The 20,367-nt window shown below is 32.0% G+C and overlaps 4 protein-coding genes across 4 annotated transcripts; 2 read left to right on the plus strand and 2 right to left on the minus strand.

Moving 5' to 3' along the window:
• The first annotated feature begins 2,571 nt into the window (after window positions 1–2,571).
• On the plus strand, window positions 2,572–3,254 carry LOC107956352 (ethylene-response factor C3). Its single transcript, XM_016892047.2, has one exon. The coding sequence runs from the start codon at window positions 2,586–2,588 to the stop codon at window positions 3,252–3,254; it is 669 nt and encodes a 222-aa protein (XP_016747536.1). The 5' UTR covers window positions 2,572–2,585.
• A 1,894-nt stretch (window positions 3,255–5,148) lies between these two features.
• On the minus strand, window positions 5,149–5,749 carry LOC107956883 (ethylene-responsive transcription factor ERF098). The gene has a single exon (XM_016892369.2). It carries the CDS (start codon window positions 5,745–5,747, stop codon window positions 5,340–5,342), a length of 408 nt encoding a protein of 135 aa, XP_016747858.2. The 5' UTR covers window positions 5,748–5,749; the 3' UTR covers window positions 5,149–5,339.
• An 8,305-nt stretch (window positions 5,750–14,054) lies between these two features.
• LOC107956882 (ethylene-response factor C3) lies at window positions 14,055–14,520 on the plus strand. The gene is made up of 2 exons (XM_041074227.1): window positions 14,055–14,088; window positions 14,135–14,520. The coding sequence occupies exons 1-2, from the start codon at window positions 14,055–14,057 to the stop codon at window positions 14,518–14,520; spliced, it is 420 nt and encodes a 139-aa protein (XP_040930161.1).
• A 2,714-nt stretch (window positions 14,521–17,234) lies between these two features.
• On the minus strand, window positions 17,235–17,795 carry LOC107956350 (ethylene-responsive transcription factor ERF098). Its single transcript, XM_016892046.2, has one exon. The coding sequence runs from the start codon at window positions 17,793–17,795 to the stop codon at window positions 17,388–17,390; it is 408 nt and encodes a 135-aa protein (XP_016747535.2). The 3' UTR covers window positions 17,235–17,387.
• Between the last annotated feature and the right edge of the window lie 2,572 nt (window positions 17,796–20,367).

Consider the following 20,367-nt stretch of genomic DNA (forward strand, 5'->3'; position numbering starts at 1 on the left):
GCTCAACGCCCACAGAGAAGCAATTATATATTATTTCACAAACCAACCAAATTTGAATAAGATTGTCTCCTATTAATATAATATATCAGAAAATATTTTTTATGGGTAGAAATTAGATTATAACTTTTATGATATTATAAATATAATTTTAACATTTTAATAGTTTATATATTTATAATTTTTAAAAGATTAAATCAAATTTTATTATTTTTAGGAATGTAAAAGTGTAATTTTACCTTTACTAATTTAAAATTTTAAAAGTTTTAAAGGAGAGCCGAGGTTACTGCCACCCCTCTAATTACACCCTGATTACCTGCTCGAACATAGTAGTTGTCAAGTCCCATTTTGCTATTAATATCAAAGTATAGATTGCAATTTAGAAATGTTTAAAAAGTTAGATCAACAAATTGAATATTCTGTTAAAATTATAATTTAAAGATTCATTCAGTCCGTTTCGAAGGGTTGAATTGCAAAAAGAAAAATCATAAAAACCCGATACTTTCTTTTAAGGTTTTTTTTTAATAAAAATATTGAATAACATATGTGATAAAATTTTAACTTTAAGCAAAGCTGCAGTTATACTTAATTTTTATAGGGTTTTGTTTTTGATTTATGATGATTTATTTGAAGACCAAATTGATAGAATTTGTAAATGGTAAGAGTTAAATCTGTTAAATGATCTAGAATTAGGACCAAATTGATAGATTGTATAAATATTAAGGACTAAATATAGTATTGTACCAAATAACATAAAATGATCAAATTGATAGAAATTTGAGACGATGACGGCCGCGCGTGGAGGGTAAAATGATGGAATATGCCAAAAGTTTTTATTGTTTGAGATAATATTCAGGTAATGTGACATCTCTTCCCATTTAATATTTAAATTTTAATCCAATTTTATCAGGATGATAACTAATCTTTAACTACATGACATGATAATCAATCGTAAATTGAGACGTGCCACAATTTTTTGCTTCTAAGCTCTTTAAATCAATGTCACGATTGCATTGATAACATTTTTAACAATGTTAAGAGTCAATTATTATGTTAATAAACAAAATTAAAATTTAAGTATTAAATTAAACATTTTAAAAGTAAAAGTATTGTATTAGAACAAATCTCAAAATACATGGATCATCACTATTTATACCTTTTAAGTGGGTATGAGAGGTAGTGTAATCAGGTCCTGATTGAGGACTTCATGAATAAAAGGAAAAACTCGATGATTAAAAAGAAATATTATGTTGTAACCTAGGAAGTGTACTTTGAACTTCAATATCTGACTGATTTGTTCGACCTAGATAAAAAATATTAAACTTGAGTTCAACTCGGCCAGTTCATATTAAATTTTTTATATAAAAATAAATTTTAAAAATATAATATATCAAATATATTAAAATATTAAAATAAATATTTCCTACAAATTGAAAATACATTAAAAAAATTTTTATACTTAAATAACACATTGCAACTTAGAAAGCAAATAATAACAATATAATAATAAAATGGTAGCAAAACAATAAGTAAACAACAATAGGAGAAAATTTTAAACAAAATCGAACTGAGTCAAGCCTAAAATCTAACCGGAGATCTGACCCGTTTAAAAGCTACTATTTCATTTTTCGAACCAGTCTTCAAACCCGACCATGATAAGAGGAAATTAATTACACATTATATTATACTAACAAGTGGCTTCCACACTCCGCCGCCGTACGTCACCTTATTCTTCTATGTTCCTTTTACTTCGTTCTTATAAAACTATGAATTTGTTGCATTAACGATATACATTCACATATTATTTTACTAATTTAAATCTTATCACTTCGTTTAATCAACATTTTAAAATTCCATAAAAACATTTTAAAAAAAAAAATCCAATCTTTAAACATTTTTTTTATGAGTTAGTTGAATAGATTAAATAATTTAGTAGGTTCGATAAAAGAATAAATTAATCTCTTTATTATAAAATTAAACGGTTTAATATTAAAGAGAATGTTAAAATTTTGTCCGATTATATTTTCGATCAATATGAAAATTTTAATTGTAAAACTATTTTAATTTATCAATTATAGACTAGGACAAGTAAAGTATTTTTCGGTAAGACAATAATTGTTCTAATTTGTTTTATAGTATAAGCTTAGTATTAGGATTGAGGACGCGGTTAGCGTAAAGACAGCGATAGCGATACAATTAGATACTGTAACTGAGACAAAAAGTAAGTTAAACACAGCCTACTGCCCGTCCAAACTTACCTTAAGAATAATATTAAAATAAAATCCTTTTTAATAATATTTTCTTTAAAATTCAAAATTATATACTTACTAATACAATACAAATAATATGTAAAATTATACAGGCTTCTAAATAATTAAATTTGTTGGTTATTAGTCGACTGGCGGGATACAAATTGTCAACATATATAGTAGTTTCTTAATTTGTCTATGATCACATCAGAAGAATTCTGGTATAAATAGAGGGTGTCCGTACTTCAAATTTTGTGCAAGACAAAACCTAATTTGTGAGTCTTCAATGAGAGAGAACTAAAAGAAAAGCTGGGCAAAAAAATAAAAAGTCACCCAGATATGGAGGATTCTTGGTTGCTTCAATACTCAAAGAATGCAGATTCATCATGGTTTGGATCGGAGGAGGCATTTTCCAGTACCTGTGAGTGGGATGAGCTTCTTCTCAACTTCAATATCTCCCAAGAAACGGCTTGGATGGACTTATTGGGTGATGAAGAAGAAGAAGAAGGAAAAAAGGGTAATGTATCGTCAGAGTGTAGCAACAACTCCATCAATGGTGTAAAGGAGGAAGAGGTTTGCTCAGAAGAACCCAAGGAAGTGAAGAGTTACAGAGGGGTGAGGAAACGGCCATGGGGCAAATTTGCTGCTGAGATTAGGGATTCAACCAAACGTGGTACCAGGGTTTGGCTTGGTACATTCGACAGCGCTGAAGCAGCTGCTTTAGCTTACGACCAAGCCGCATTTTCAATGAGAGGGCCATTGGCTACTCTCAATTTCCCCATTGAAGCTGTCAAGGCATCGCTTAAGGAACTCAAGGGTCGATGTGATGAAGACAAGGGTTGGTCCCCTGTGGTGGAACTCAAGAACCGGTATTCATTGAGGAAAAGATCCAAGAACAAGAAAATCAAGCCAAAGGACGCGGCATTAAGGCAACAGCAAAACTTGTTGGTCTTTGAAGATTTGGGAGCTGATTACTTAGAACAACTGTTAATAAGTTCATGTCAGTGAAAGTACCGCTCCTTTGTTGTTTTGGGTACTTTAATCCCATTTCTTATCTTCTTTTCTGTTGTCAATTTCTTTGCTTTGGTTTAGGGGGGGGGGGGATTGATTTAAGCACACTCTTCAAATTCTTCCTTATTTCATCATCTCATCTCATGTAAAGTTGAAACAACTCACACATCATGGAAATATACAATAATTTCACCTTTTATGTTCACATCCCTCTTTTTTTTCTTCTTCTTTTTTTAACTACTTCACCCACTTATTGCACAATAATGTATTTCTATAATCTTATACACAGCTTACTAACAGCTTAATAAATTAATAGTTTAATCTGAATATATAATAACATTGAATAGGTAAAATTTCGAATCTAACCTATATTATATATGATAAAGAGTTATAAAATTTATATTTATGTAATATTAATTAATTTTACACGTATTTTTCTTATAATTTTATATGCCTGTGACTGACATCTTAACGAATTAATAGTTAAATCGAGTGGTTAAATAAACCTTTAAATTTAGCCTGTATTATATTATATTGAAAAACGATATAATCTTTTATAATTTTTTGAGTTGTTTTCTTTTTTTAACTTGAATAAAATAATTAAATATTTTTTTAATTTACTCAAAAACAGATAATATAACTTCAATAAAAAAAAATGAGGGATTAAACCAAGGGCTTCCCCTTCTATGCCCGAGCTAACAGCAAGTTGAAGGATTTGTGGACTAGGTTTACAAACGGCTCCTGAAGAATTCTGATCCATTGTGAAGATAATACTACTACAACAAGATCATTTATAATATGCTTCCGACTGATGCTTGGCATCTTGGAGGCTCAAGTATGCTTTTGATTAAGACCCTTCATTTGAGTTATAGAATCAACTGCTTTAGTATGAACTGCTAGTCACAACAATGGCCTTGAAGATAGACATACACTGAAGGAAGTTTAAAGGCTGTGCGATAGAGATTTGCAAGTCAGGTTGATAGAGGCCAATAAGGTTGCGTATAATCCGCCAAAGTTGCTAATGCCAATGTCTTTCTTCTTTAATTATTCGGTCGACCCCTTTGGATATATGCAGATTGTTACAAGATGATGTTAATAGTATTGCACAAACTGCATTTAAAGATGAAAGGGGAAGCAGGAGATGCGCCTGAGCATGGAGCTGGATAAGATAACATATATAAATGCAATTTACAAGGCACCGGACCCCAATAGTTTTTATCATTCGTTTTCCTCTTCATTTTTTTATGTAATGTCAATAGGGTACTATTACCTACTACTAACACCCTAAAAAAGTTACCTTAAAAACATAAAATTATATTAAATATTTATTTTACTTTAAAAAAATTAAAAAATTTAAACAAGTAGCAAAAATTAAAATTGAAAGTAGCACCGGGTGAGATGAGAATGGATGCATCTAACATCCATTAAGGTAGTAGTGGTTTTTAATATTATATATTAATAATGGAAAGCGGTAATGAATTTAGCAATATCCACTTGCCATTGCCATCCTTACATAAAATAATCAAAATATATAAAAACTATTTTTAATAAATATAAATGCAAAATAAATACATAAATTAATCAATAAAATTTTTATATTGCAAGTACTTAAATTTAAATGAGCTAATTGAACTTAGATTAAGGGCTTGTTAAGTAGTGTTTAAAAAAAGTACTTTTCAAAGAAAATTTGTGCTAAATAAATTGATTTTGGCTGAAATTTTTAGCTTTTCAAAAATACTTTTTAAAAATATTGCTAAACTAGACCTAATACTTAGTGCAAAGTCTCATAAATCTAAAATTTAATAATTTCTAATTTAATATGAACATTATAAATAGGATAAGAATTTTCAAAGCAAAAATCCCATTTAATCCCCAACACTTGAAGAAAAGATTCAACACCCAACTTTGAATTTTAATTTCAAAATTACAAAAATATGAAATTCATGTAAAATACCATTTGAATACAAATGCAGTCTGAGTTAAAGATTTTAAAAGAAAGAAAATATTGCAACTATTATTCTTTCTAAGGTTAATTAATGAATGCAATGTAATAAACTTGTAACTGAAAGTTTTGATTTGCTTTTATAGACCATGCATGTTTTGTTGCGTTTCAAGAAGGTCCTCTAACAACTTGTTATCCAAGTACTCAAATTCAATTACTTCACTTCCTCCTCCCCTTTGGGGATTTACTCTTCCAACTGAATTACAAGATGAAGAGGCTGGAAAGCTTGAATTCTGACATTGGAACTCGTTTGGGAAGTTGAGAATAGCCGAGTGACCCCGGAAAGCAAAAGCAGCCATGTCATAAGCCCTAGCAGCCTCCTCAACCGTCTCGAAAGTTCCGAGCCATAGCCGTGCCCCTTTCCTCGTCGGATCACGAATCTCGGCTGCAAACTTTCCCCATGGTCGCCTGCGGATTCCCCTGTATCGAACTCCCCCATTTTCCATCTCATTCTTCATTTTCCTCTTCCCTCTTTGGGATGCTTCCATTTTGTTTCAATTTCTCAAGTATATGAATCAAGAAGAACATGTATAGGGTTATATATATATGACATGGATTGTGGTCACTGTCTTTGGCCCCCCAAATGCATGTGCCATGTGAATAAAGCTATGGGATGAGTCATACTTGGCGCTTGGAATTTTTTTTTTTGGGGGGGGTTTATGAAACTTCCTCACACATCCTTGAAATCTCAGGTGAGGAACAAAAGTTTCGATTTAGTCCACTTTAATTATAAAAATCAGCTCACCAATACCATATCTGGAAACTGGTGTATGAATAGAGTTGTAAAATAACTAGTTTTATGTTTTTCGGAACTAAATTTTGTGAGGGTGCATGCATGAGAGCTATTTCTGATGAGGCTTTTTTTTTTCCTTCGGCGGGCGGCGACTCTACGTTTACGGTGAGCGGATTGGTATCTCCTTTTGGACCTGCAAGTAGAACAAATTCATGTTAATTTTTTAATTTCACAGTATATTGTGATCATCCCTTATTTAATGTTTAAGAACATTAAAAAATAATAATTCAATTCAAATCCAATTATATCATTCAAATAAGTTAAACCATTACACTTTGGAATTTAAAATTCCTAAATTGGCGTTATCAAATTTAATTGGCAAAATCAATGCCTATGTTGCACATGTAATGAAGATTCATTGAGGATATGTGAACACAACCCACACGTCATATATTGATTCAGATACCTAAAATTAGTGTTGAATCGCTCCGTTCTGAAGTAATTTGACATTGCTACCTATAATGGAATCTTCTAGCCTTCTCTGTCGCCGTATCAATAGACCTCAATTGATATGAAGAGTGGATTGTCTCTCCTCTTCCACCAGGCCCTAAATCATCGTTGGGCCATCCTCCACTCACCAGACATCACGTTTCCGGTGAAACCCCTCTTTGGCCAACAAGTGAGCAACCCGATTGCCCCCTCTCTTGATATGCTAAAGTTTACATCTCTCAAAACCAAGCACAATCTGTTTCACTTCCCATATGTGGTTACTAATTTTCGATCGATCAATGTATGTCACTCGAAGCTTCGTTATAACCACCAAGGAATCCCCTTCAACCTCCATTGCCCAAAATCCCAACTCTTGTGCGGATTTGAGAGCCTAAGTACTAGCCAACACCTCCATCGCCAATGCATTCAATACATATCTATTCCATAGGCAAGTTGCTCCCATTATCAAACCAGTGCTATTTCTAGTGATAATCCTCTTACTCGTTGCCTCCAACTCATTGTAGAAACCTACATCAAAATTTACTCAGACAAAAGGCTTCGAGGGAGACCACTACACCAGCGTCTCCTTGTCACTTGTTCAATTCTTTCCCCAGTCAACAGTTCCAACTCACAAGCGTATCCCGAAATGGAAGTAACATCTTCAATCTTAGATTGTTGCTTGCCTTCATGCACTAATTTATTTCTCGAAAGCTAAATTGTACATATTGCAATTATGACTACTAATTTTTGCTGGTTATTGCTCCCAAAAATTAATTGTCGAACCTAATTAATCATAGAGTCCTCTGTTTGATTCACCCTCCATGTAACGCCCCAAAATTTTTTGTTTTAATTTGAGTAAGTATGTTAAATAATTTGATTTGGTTTAGTGGTTAGGTGTCATGAATGTTTGCTTAAGGTTTTGAGTTAGATTACCATGTTTTGAATTCTTCCCTATTTATTTTGGTTTTATGTTAAGCTTAAGCCTTAGGGTTTATCATTTATTTCTCATTAAATTGTGATAGAATGAGCTTGCTAGTTTAGTGGTAAGGCTTTAGCTTATCATTTAGTCCTATTTTGAATCTTGTGGTATGGAATATTTTTGCTTAGGCTCTTGCTAGTTATTGAGTTTAATTTAAATTCTAAAAGAATTTTGCCAAAAAAATTCTTTTTTCTTTCTTTTTCTTTTGCCTTTTGATTACTTTATTTTCTTCCTTCTTACTCTTGTGGTTCTGGCATTTATTGATTGAAACTTGGGTAGTGTTACGTTTGGGTCGTCCTTATTCGCTATGTAAGTTCTATTTGATATCTTGTTTCGATCTTTGTTAATGATATTAAGTTTTGACTCGTTGGATAAAAGGGGATTTTTTTTAGTATAATCCATTCCATGTGGTGATTAGTGCTTTTTATAATGGTTTGATAGGCGAAGCTTTGGGAGATCAGGATCCTCCAAAGGTGTGCTTGTTGTGTTGCTTGCTGTTTCGGTGGGTAAGTATCCAAACTTTGATTTTTGGGGCTGTTTAATTTTGGAAAAAAGGGGTGTTCTTGGATGAGAATTCGGGATGGAATTGTAGTTTAATCAATTCGTTGAAAGTTATTGTAGGTTTCGGAGTGCGTTAGTTGTGTGGATATTCACATCAGTAACTAGGTGTGTAAGACTAACTCGATTTATCGCTTGAAACTCGAGAAAATGTGAAACAAGAATTTTTGAAATTGCCCAGCGCCATACAACCATGTGTGTTTTTGCAACCCGTGTGGCTTGGTCGTGTGGAGCACACAATCGTGTGAAATCTTGCAACCCATGTAGGTAGGCTGTGTGTGCCATATGGGTTAGCTTTATGGGTCGTGTAGGCATTTTTGGCCAAATTAAGGGTCATTTAAGGGACTAGAAAATTGGGCCTATAGGCATAATTTGGGGCCGGAAAAGTGTAAGTTTTAACGAGTAAACATACATGGGTAAGCTTAGGAGGTATGTTAAGTAAATTATGTTGAAGTAACCATATGCTATATAATTATCCGTAGAAAAATATATGTGTAAGCATGACATATGATTTATAATATGTATATGTTGATTTTATGATTATGTTTACGAGTATGCTTATGTTTTTGGGTGGTTTATAATATATGAAGGAAGTATTATATGACAGTTTTTACTGTAATTATAGCGGTTAGACTGCAAATTTATGTCTAGTTGCTTAATTGCATATTTATGAGTAGCACACCTCCACATTTTGGTGTGATTGGATGGATGGACTCCTGTAGTCTTATTTGTGGTGATTAGCTAGTCGGGTATGGTGTGTAGTGGATGATGATAGGACATGATATGATATGATATGATATGTTTTGATTCGATATGATATGATACGAATGATATGATAAGATATGAGTTAGCTTGAAATCTAATACAGTATGAAATATTAAAAGTTATGCTTTGATTTGAATTCTGTTATGCTATGTCACGTTTTGATATATATTTATTTGTATTGAAATTTGTGGGCCAAACCACACATTAGGCTTAAAGCTCACGCTTTTGTATATTTCGTTTCAGGTGATCCTCAGACTTAGGATTAAACGACGACATTAGAGCTCGGGTTTCACACTTTTTTGGATTTTGTATGTTTCGGACTTTATATTTTTGGACTTTTAAGGAACTTTGGACATTTTAATCTTGTTTTGGACATTTGGATTTATTTCAGTAATTGTTTTGTTAAAGTTTTAGTTTTTAACCGGCATTTGGAACAAGACGACTAACTATAAACTAAAGGTAATAAAGACTAAATTGTTATAATGTGTCCGTTGCCAAAATTTTGTCAAAAATCACTAAAATGTTTTAACTCGCAAACGTTTTGAGTAAATTGGATTTGATTTTAGTAAGACTATTAAAGATGTGTTTTTAGAAATTGGTATATTTTTCAAAGACTTATTCAAATTGATTTCCTATTCACTAAAAGTTAATTTTTCATCAAAATTAGATATCAGTATTTCTCATGTGCGATGTAATTTTCATAATCCTGCCGTAATGTCTAGGCCGGATATGAGGTGTTATACTCCAATTAATTCCAAGTTCTTGCCAAACCTACAAGGTAAGTGGATAATCACGGCTTGCATATATATTGGTTTCAAAGTCTTCACCACATCTGGTGCAAATTGCATTTGTCCGTATTCTTGAATGTTGATTAAAAAATAACTTCAAACAAAAGGCTTATTTTAAATTTTATTTATTTATTCAAATTCATTAACTTAGAGCCAGAAATGTTGATTTTACGTTTCAAATGCTTTCAAGAGTAGTAAATTTGGAAAATAAATGCACCAGCATGTAGTTATGGCAATGAATTGGATTTATGAAATTTTTATCGTATGTGACATTATTTTGTAGGCAATATTGCATAAACATGTTAAATTAATTTATTTTTTAATTTGATGTATTTTTGTAGTTTTTTTTCTCAATTATTAACGATTACAAAAAAAAAAAAAGTCATGGAGAATACAAGCCATTCCAATCTCAAAAACTTGAAGCATACAATAAATTTTACCAAAGCCAATAAAACCAACTCTGTCAAATCTCCTTATTAATTGAATACATAACGGTAAAAATAAAATAATTAATCAAACAAAGACCAATACTCCCATTCTCTTCAACACTTTCACCACTTTAGAGGTATCCGAAGGCTTAACCCCTGCTATTGCCAGTGCAAAAATCATTTCATTCCCTATATTTTTTACTTTCCCAAATGATAAATACGATCTTCTCTCAATTTCAACAAAAATATAGTGTAATTTTCCTGGTCTTAACTCTATTTCTGAAAGCCATTTAAATACCACATTGGAACCAACTTCAATCAATAATGGACAACATGTTGCCCATCCCATACCTTCATATAACTCAAGCGTGACTCCAATCGCGTCACTCCATCTGCATCTCTCAATACCCCTCCACCTCCAGCTTTGTCCTCGAACACTACCCCGCATACATTAAAATTCAGCCAACCCCTTGGAGGAAACCGCCAACTCATCTCCAAGCCCTTATAAGTTTTGTTAGGAGACCTGCACTTTAAGGACAGTACCAAAAAGAACTTTCAGTTAAAATTACTTCATTATACACCGCCCTTACCCACATCAATGCTTTCATCTGAGAATGGAAAATAATAGATGCATGTGTATGTATTCCTAGTCATGGAAGGGAAAATAATAGTTATTGCATTTGAATTTACAGATATTAAGGGAGTGGTTGGTGAGGGATGTTGCACAGATTATCACCGTGGGCCATGTACGAATGGAAAGATGATCAAGCTCCTAACGGCGACTGCTTTAAGTTTTGTACCACTGAGATGCTCTTTGCAAAAATAATGATGTGTGCCATTTCGCTTGTTGACATTAATTGTAAGCAACCAAAAGTTTAAAACTCTTTTTTTTTTAAATCTTTTTAATCTATTTATTTATCCATGATGTTAGATTTATTATTATTTTATAAGCATAAAATGCTTTCTAGCCTAAGCAATGATTCTTGGAAGCAACTGACCACTCTTTAGCCAGATCACGAAGAGGAGCCACCGAACGTGGGTGTTGTCGATGCAGAACCATCGATGGGGAAACGGATCTTTTCAAAGATAAACTACTTTGTGAGATTTCATCTTGAAAAGAGTCAAAGTCAAAATAAAATCCGGAAATTAAGGATATATTTACTGATGTGATATAAACTTTATTAGGAGAAAAAACTATTAGGAAATCACTTGTTTTTTCTCCTAACTATTATTCAAACGATGCTACGTTGGAACACTGGTTCCTGCACCCTTGCCCTAAACAATTAAAATAAAGTTTACCCAGCCGGCCGGTGGGCAGCCCAACCGATCCCACTTACTCAGTAATTACATCACCAACGAGTCGGCATCACCGCTGAATTACTGAACCAAAAAAAAAAAAGGAAAGAAAAAGACAGTTGCCCTAGTTGGTCGTCAGAGATGATGACGGCGGCGCGTGAACGGTATAATAATGGGATATGCCAAAAGCTACTTCCCTTCTTCTTTTTTTTTAATGGATATGTGAGGCAGTCAAGTCCTGATGGAGGACTTAATTAAATAAGAAATAACTTTGGGTGATTAAAATATATATATTATGTTGTAACCTAGGAAGTGACCATTTACGACAAACCTGAATATTGGATTCCTTTGTCTTGTGGGGCATAATTCTTATTACCTTGTTTGGACTGAATTATAAATTGTCAAATTAGCATAGACTGTCAACATACGGTTGGCGGGACACCATTGCTCACCTTCACACGTGACCACGCTCTTGTCACGTAACATAATTTTCCTGTTCAGTTCAATGAAGGTAAAAGTATAGTAAGAGACGGATTCTATTTCGGTCTTTTTATCAAAAAAAATAGTTAAATTAGTTCTTATACATAATGAAAGGTGTAAATTAACTCATCTGTTAAATTATGATATGAAACATTTAATCTATGTTGAAAATTATTTTTATGAGTAAATTATAAAAATGGTCACTAAATTATGCTATTTGTTTTATTTTAGTAGCTCAGCTATTAGTTTATTTCAAGTTAGTCACTAAACTATTCGAAATTAAATATCTTAGTCACTCTAAACTGATGTCGATTTTTTTTATTGGTTTAGTATCAAAATTAGCCCTCTAATATTTACACATTTTAATAATTCGATCTTAAATATAAAAAAATTAATAAATTTAACCCTTAATATTTAAAAATAAATTTAACTTTTAATATTTACAAAATCCGCTAATATAATCAATACTCTAAAAACTAGAGAAATTGCTTTTTTAAAGTCAAATATGAGTTATATAAATTAAGATGAAAGTAGATTTTATAGTTTAAAGTAATAATATAAAAATGATTTAATGTCGGTCCCTAATCTATGGTTTTTCAAACCACTTTCCTCGTTCAGAGGAAATTAATTACATTATTACACTAGCAAGTGGCTTCCACTTTGGTAAGAAAGCACCCAGTTAACATGGCAAATGCATCATTCTTTGTGCACTTATGTTTCAACCCCGCCGCCGTACGTCATCTTATTCTTCTATATGATTTTTCATAATTAGTATTGTGTCTCATGTTATGTCTTAAATATGTGATCGGAAGTTTAAATTATCTTTATGAAAATTACATCACATTTTATGGTTATTTGTAAACATTTCTTTTCGTATTTTCAGATAAAATTTATAGGATATTATTCGTTCTTTGTACATAAACTGATGTGAGGTTTTTGCGAAATTTTTGTAGTTTTTTCACTTTTAAAATAAATTCTTCTATTTATGCCTTATAAAAAAAAACTAACAGATTAATAGATCGTTACTCTAATGATATAATATAATAAAAGGTTCTTCTAGCTCATGTAATGAGACGAGAAAAATAGCTTAAAAAAATTAAAGAATAATAATATAGGAAAAATATAGAATTGAACAACTGTATAAGATTTTTTTGTGCATTGTACAATAACATTACGATGAAATTCTCTATTTTTTCAGCAAAAAAAGAAAAAGAAAAAATACATAAAGCGCCTATTAGATCCAGACCTTTAAATAATTTAATGACCATCCTTCTTCTTCTTTCGAAAAAGTTCAAAAATACTATGACAACTCCATTACTTTATATATTTATTTAGTCGTGATTCGCAATCACAAAATTTCTTTTTTTTTTTAAATAATTAGTTACTGTTGTCAGCAATAAATTCTCGTAACTATATTTTCAAATAATGTTATGTTCGGTGAATGAAAATTTCAAATTCGTTCTTTAAAAATAAAATGCATTTTACCATTGCATTTAAACGACAGAAGGTATTGAATACTAAAAAACACTAAAATTAAATATTTTTCGTATAATTTTAAAACACAAAAAGTCTAACATATTTTAGAGAAAATTTTCTAATTTAAACATTTCTTAATCAACCTGCATAGCAAATTTTCTATAATCATAGATATTGATAATTATTGTAAATATAAACTTTATTTTAAGATAATATATATCTCATTACTTTATTATAAAAATTTTATTATATTAATGTATAAATTAATCGGATATCAACTCAGTCAGTAAACAAAAATTAATATATATTTTTTTATATGATAACGCTAACTCAATTAGAAGAAAATTAGTATACTGTAAATAATAACTAATATTATTATAAGGATATTTTTGTATTTTAATAATTTTATATGACCTTTAAATAAAATAATTTAAAATTAAAGATTTAATATACAAAATTTCTACTATTGTTAAATAATTTTCTAAAAATAAAAACAATTTTTGGTGTGAAATAATTTGTGTGATAGTTTCATAATTTAAGTGTGTTCACATCTGCAAAGTTCTGGTATATATAGAGGGTGCCATACTTCAAATCTTGTGACACAAAACCTAGTTTGTGACTCGTCAAGGAGGAAAAAAACAAGCTGGGCAAAAAATCACCCAGTTAAGGGGGAGGAGTCTTGGTTGTTTCAATACTCAAATAATGCAGAATTATTAGCGTTTGGATCGGAGGAGGTGTTTTCCAGCAACTGTGAGTGGGATGAGCTCCTTCTCAAGTTCAATATCTCCCAAGAAACGGCTTGGATGGACTTATTGGGTGATGAAGAAGAAGAAAGAGGTAAAGCATCGTCAGAGTGTAGCGACAACTCCATCGATGGCGTAAGGGAGGAAGAGGTTAGCTCAGAAGAACCCAAAGGAAACGAAGAGTTATAGAGGGGTGAGGAAACGGCCATGGGGCAAATTTGCCGCTGAGATTAGGGATTCAACCAGACATGGTGCCAGGGTTTGGCTTGGTACATTCGACAGCGCTGAAGCAGCTGCTTTAGCTTACGACCAAGCCGCATTTTCAATGAGAGGAGCATTGGCTACTCTCAATTTCCCCATTGAAGCTGTCAAGGCATCGCTTAAGGAACTCAAGTTTCGATGTGATGAAGACAAGGGTTGGTCCCCTGTGGTGGATCTTAAGAACCGGTATTCATTGAGGAAAAGATCCAAGAACAAGAAAATCAAGCCAAAGGACGCTGCATTAAGGCAACAGCAAAACAGCTGATTACCTAGAACAACTGTTAATAAGTTCATGTGAGTGAAAGTACAGCTCCTTGGTTGCTTTGGGTACTATAATCCCATTTCCTTTCTTTTCTATTGTCAATTTCATTGCTTTAGTGGGGTGATTGATTTAAGCACACTCTTCAATCTTCTTCCTTATATCATCATCTCATCTCATCTCGTATTGGATCTCTTCTCACACATCATGGAAATGTACAATAATTTCACCTCTTATGTCCACATCCCCTTTTTTTGGTAAGCTACTTCCCTCACTGCACAATAGTATATTTCTATAATTTTATATACAGCTAACAAACAGCTTAATAAATTAATAGTTTAATCTGATTATATAATAGCATTGAAAGATAAAATTTCAAATCTTGCTTATATTATATATGATAAAGAGTTATTAAATTTATATTTACGTAATATTAATTAGCTTTACACGTATTTTTCTTATAATTCTATATACCGACGTGCGTCTGACATCTTAACGAATTAATAATTAAATTAAATTATATAATAACAGTGGTCAAGTAAACCCTTGAATCTAGTCTGTATTATATTATATTGATAAAAGATATAATATTTTATAATTTTTTAGGTTATTGGCTTTTTTTTAACTTGAATAAAATAATTAAATATTTTTTAATTTACTCAAAAATGGATAATATAACTTCAATAAAAAAAAATGAGAGATTAAACCAAGGGCTTCCCGTTATGCCGGAGTTTATAGGTGCAGTTGAAGGATTTGTGGACTAGGTTTACAGAAGGCTCCTGAAGAATTCTAATCCATTGTGAAGATAATACTACTACAACAAGATCATTTATAATGTGCTTCCGATTGATGCTTGGCATCTTGGAGGCTCAAATATGCCTTTGATTAAGACCATTCATTCGAGTTACAGAATCAACTGCTTTATTATAAACTGCCAGTCACAACAATGGCCTTGAAGATCGACATACACTGAAGGAAGTTCAAAGGCTGTGCGATAGAGATTTGCAAGTCAAGTTGAAGCACATTTTTATAGAGGCCAATTAGCTTGCGGATCATCTGCCAAAGTTGCTAATGCCAATATCTTTCATCTTTAATTATTCGGTCAACCCCTTTGGATATATGCAGATTGGTACTAGATGATGTTAATAGTGTTGCACAAACTGCACTTAAAGATTAAAGGGGAAGCAGGAGATGTGCCTAAGCATGTAGTTGGACAAGATAATAATTTTTTTTTCGCTCGATCAAAGATCATATATAAAAAACCGAAACTAAAAGAAACAAGCAATAAGAACCGACCACCCCCACGAATAAACCAACACCCAATTCATAATCCAAACTCACAAACTAAATACAATAGAAAAACATTAAAGCCATCACACCCCCCGCATAAACACTACCTTCAAAACAACAGAGCACAAAACAAAAACCAGCATCTAATCAGCAGACTAGGAGCAGAAACCAGCTATTTCAAAACAGCAGAGACCGAATCAGCTACCATAAACCAAAATGAGAACTCACCACCAAGCCTTGTACAAACCAGGTCTTCTAATACTTGCAACCGCCAGAGTAAACGCCAACTCATTTCCATTCTTGTCAGCCATCACAAAACAGACATTGCCTAGCCTTGTACAATATAAATGCAATTTACAAGCCACCGGACCCCAATAGTTTTTATCATTCGTTTTGCTCTTCTTTTTTTATGTAATGTCAATAGAGTACCGCTACCTACTACTAAAACCCTTAAAAAGTTAGATTAAAATTAGAACTTGAACCACCTGTTCTGATTGGATTGGATTTTTTTTATTTGAAAAGTGAATTCAAGACCTGGTAAATTTTTTGTTTTGAATAATGACCGACTTCACTATATAAAATTATTATTTTATCTTTATATATATAAACTATTAAAATGGTAAAAATGTAATAACATAATATAGAAAAAATTATATATTATTTTTTAAGAATTATATTTAAATATTTATTTTACTTTAAAAAGACTGAAAATTTTAAAATTAAATAATAAAAAATTAAAATTGAAAGCAGCACAGGATGAGGCGAGGATGGACACATCCAACATCCATGAAGGTAGTAGTAATTTTCAATATTATATATCCAAGCTTGACCCTGGAGTTGTTTGAGAGTCCAGTCGCCTAAGACGGAAATGGGCAACAAAAAAATTTTCTGCTTTTAATGTGAGGAAAAAAAATATTCAACCTATAATAAATTAATTAAATGTCTATGGTTTTCAATTTTTCACCATAAATGCTTCATTTTTTATGGCCCCAAAAATTTTTCAAGTTTTATTATATTATATTTTATATATATTTTTTAAAAGGTACCCAATTTATTATTTTGCCTAAGGTCCAAAAACATCATAAACGGGCCTGTATATATCCATAACGAAAAGCGGTGAAGGATTTAGCAATATCCACCCCGCCATTTCTATCTTTACTTAAAATAATCAAAATATATAAAAATTATTTTTTTAATAAATATAAATGCTAAATATATACATAAAATAATCCATAAATTTATATATTGCAACTACTTGAATTTAAACAAGCTGATCCAACTTAGATTAACACTTGGTACTAAGTCTCATCAAATCTAAAATTTAATAATTTCTAATTAGTTATGAACATTGGACATACGATAAGAATTTTCAAAGCAAAAATCCAACCAACACTTGAAGAAAAGATTCAACACCCAACTTTGAATTTTAATTTCAAAATTACAAAAATATGAAATTCATGTAAAATACCTTTTGAATACAAAAGATTTTAAAAGAAAGAAAATATTGCAACAACTATTATTCTTTCCAAGGTTAATTAATGAATGCAATGTAATAAACTTGTAACTCAAAGTTTTGATTTGCTTTATAGACCATGCATGTTTTGTTGCGTTTCAAGAAGGTCCTCTAACAACTTGTTATCCAAGTACTCAAATTCAATTACTTCACTTCCTCCTCCTCTTTGGGGATTTACTCTTCCAACTGAATTACAAGATGAAGAGGCTGGTAAGCTTGGATTCTGACATTGGAACTCGTTTGGGAAGTTGAGAATAGCCGAGTGACCCCGGAAAGCAAAAGCAGCCCTGTCATAAGCCCTAGCAGCCTCCTCAACCGTCTCGAAAGTTCCGAGCCATAGCCGAGTCCCATTCCTCGTCGGATCACGAATCCCGGCTGCAAACTTTCCCCATGGTCGCCTGCGGATTCCCCTGTATCGAACTCCCCCATTTTCCATCTCATTCTTCATTTTCCTCTTCCCTCTTTGGGATGCTTCCATTTTGTTTCAATTTCTCAAGTATATGAATCAAGAAGAACATGTATAGGGTTATATATATATGACATGGATTGTGGTCACTGTCTTTGGCCCCCCAAATGCATGTGCCATGTGAACAAAGCTATGGGATGAGTCATACTTGGCGCTTGGAATTTTTGTTTTTTTTTTTTGGGGGGGGGGTGTTATGAAACTTCCTCTCACACATCCTTGAAATCTCAGGCGAGGAACAAAAGTTTCGATTTAGTCCACTTTAATTATAAAAATCAGCTCACCAATACCATATCTGAAAACTGGTGTATGAATAGAGTAGTAAAATAACTAGTTTTATGTTTTTCGGAACTAAATTTTGTGAGGGTGCGTGCATGAGAGCTATTTCTGATGAGGCTTTTTTTTTCCTTCGGCGGGCGGCGGCTCTACGTTTACTGTAATCATCCCTTATGTCATGTTTGACATAAGCGTATCCCAAAATGAAAGTACCAACTTCAATCTTAGATTGCTGCTTTCCTTCACGAACTAATTTATTTCTCGAAAGCCAAATTGCCCAAATTGCAGTTATGACTATTAATTTTGGCTGGTTACTGTTCCCAGAATATACGGTCGAACTCAATTAGCCATAGAATCTTCTATTTGATTCACCCTCCAATTAATTCTAAGCTCTTGCCAAACCTACAGAGCAAATGAATAATCGCGACTTGCATATATATTGATTTCAAAGTCCTCACTTTAAAAAAAAAATTCTATTTATTCAAATTCATTAACTTAGAGCTAGAAATGTTGATTTTACGTTTCACATGCTTTCAAGAGTAGTAAATTTGGAAAATACCAGCATGTAGTTATGGCTATGAATTGGGATTTTTGAAATTTTTATCAAAGGAAATTTATTAAAATTTAACAGTACTATAAATTGCATATTCCAGATGAACTTGGTAAAAACAAAAGTTTTATTATTTGTTCTTCTTTTTGTCCTCGTCCTATCTGTAGGTATGTGACATTATTTTGTGGATAAAATTGTATAAACATGTTAATTTAATTTAATTTTTTTAATTTGATGTATTTTCTAGTTGAATATATAATTCAGGAATAGATGCATGTGTATGCAATCCTAGTCATGACAGGGAAAATAATAGTTCTTGCATTTGAATTTACAGACATTATGGGAGTAGTTGGTGAGTGATGTTGCGCAGATTATCACCGTGGGCCATGTACGCATGGAAAAGATGATCAATCTCCTGACGGCGACTGCTTTAAGTTTTGTACCACTGAGATGCTCTTTGCAAAAATAATGATGTGTGCCATTGCGCTTGTTGACATTAATTGTAAGCAGCCAAAAATTGATGTTAGATTTATTATTATTTAATCTTTGAAATAGTGAGATCAGTAACAAAAAGAAAAAAGAGTTAGCATAAAATGCTTTCTAGCCTGAACAATGATTCTTGGAAGCAACTGACTACTCTTTACCGGGATCACGAAGAGGAGCCACCGAACTTGCTTGGTGTCGATGCGGAACCATCGGCGGGAAAACTGATCTCTTTCAAAGATAAACTACTTTATAACTCTCTGGAGGAGGGGAGGTAATTGTTATATGTTTTACCTTCTCTGTGTCGCTTTGATGGAATTGTGCTAGATATTTATCCTGTCGAGACCTATCACCTCACCAATGATAAGAACCTCACCATGTATCATCTGCCGCTTGTAAAATACATCAAGCTATTATATAATCTAAAATGTTAATCCTGTTGATTTGGTAGTCTCATCCAATCAGCTCCTTCCATGTTTATTGTCACGTTATTAAATATACAAATAAAAAATTATTGTAATTTTCATTTTACTTTCAGAATAAAAAAAATAAAAATTGAAAACTTAGGTTAATTTCATTGAACCCCGAAGAATCCATTTAAACTGAATAATTCTCTTTGCAATTGAAAAAAAGCAATACAAAATGAGAAATTGATAGAGGAAAAAGAAGAATAAAAAGAAATGGAATTTGTGTTTTAGGTGGATTTTGAGAAAGTTTTCTTGTATGGTTAGTTGAGTAGAAAATTCTGGGTGTCATTTGGTTATTATTACCGATAAATCAGGGCGAAGTCGGAAAATTTTGTTGGAGGAGTAGAGATTAATATTGCATTAATATATATTTTTATAATTTTAAAAATGCTTAATGCATAATTTGGGAGAAGGGATTGTATGAAATTATGATTCCACGTCATCCCTATCCCTTTTCAATATGAGAATGACAAATCAGATTTTTTCTTCTGATTTCCATTAAAAAAATCAAATATAACTAAAAAAGCTAAAAATCAAGAGAAAAAAACTGATTTGTCATTCTCATGTTGTCATTCTCATAATTTAGTACCTGAGTTTAACATTATTTTCTATTGTGGTACTTGCCTTATTTTTTGTTCTAATGTGATACATATATTTGACAACGGTTATACATTTTGGTACATGAAGATAACAATGTTAACTTTTTTTTTTAATTTGGATTTTAGAGTTGATTTGATGAAAATTCATAATTAATTAATAATATTAGCAATTAACTTTCATCAAATCAACTGTAAAACCGGAATTAGATCAC

Source organism: Gossypium hirsutum, chromosome A07, assembly GCF_007990345.1.
Source record: "Gossypium hirsutum isolate 1008001.06 chromosome A07, Gossypium_hirsutum_v2.1, whole genome shotgun sequence".
Lineage (NCBI taxonomy): Eukaryota > Viridiplantae > Streptophyta > Magnoliopsida > Malvales > Malvaceae > Gossypium > Gossypium hirsutum.

Coding starts and splice junctions, on each gene's coding strand:
- LOC107956883 (XM_016892369.2), bottom strand. CDS start 5,747: ATGGAAGCATCCCAAAGAGGGAAGAGGAAAATGAAGAATGAGATGGAA.
- LOC107956352 (XM_016892047.2), top strand. CDS start 2,586: ATGGAGGATTCTTGGTTGCTTCAATACTCAAAGAATGCAGATTCATCA.
- LOC107956882 (XM_041074227.1), top strand. CDS start 14,055: ATGGACTTATTGGGTGATGAAGAAGAAGAAAGAG. Junction 14,089..14,134: donor TGATGAAGAAGAAGAAAGAG/GTAAAGCATCGT, acceptor CGATGGCGTAAG/GGAGGAAGAGGTTAGCTCAG.
- LOC107956350 (XM_016892046.2), bottom strand. CDS start 17,795: ATGGAAGCATCCCAAAGAGGGAAGAGGAAAATGAAGAATGAGATGGAA.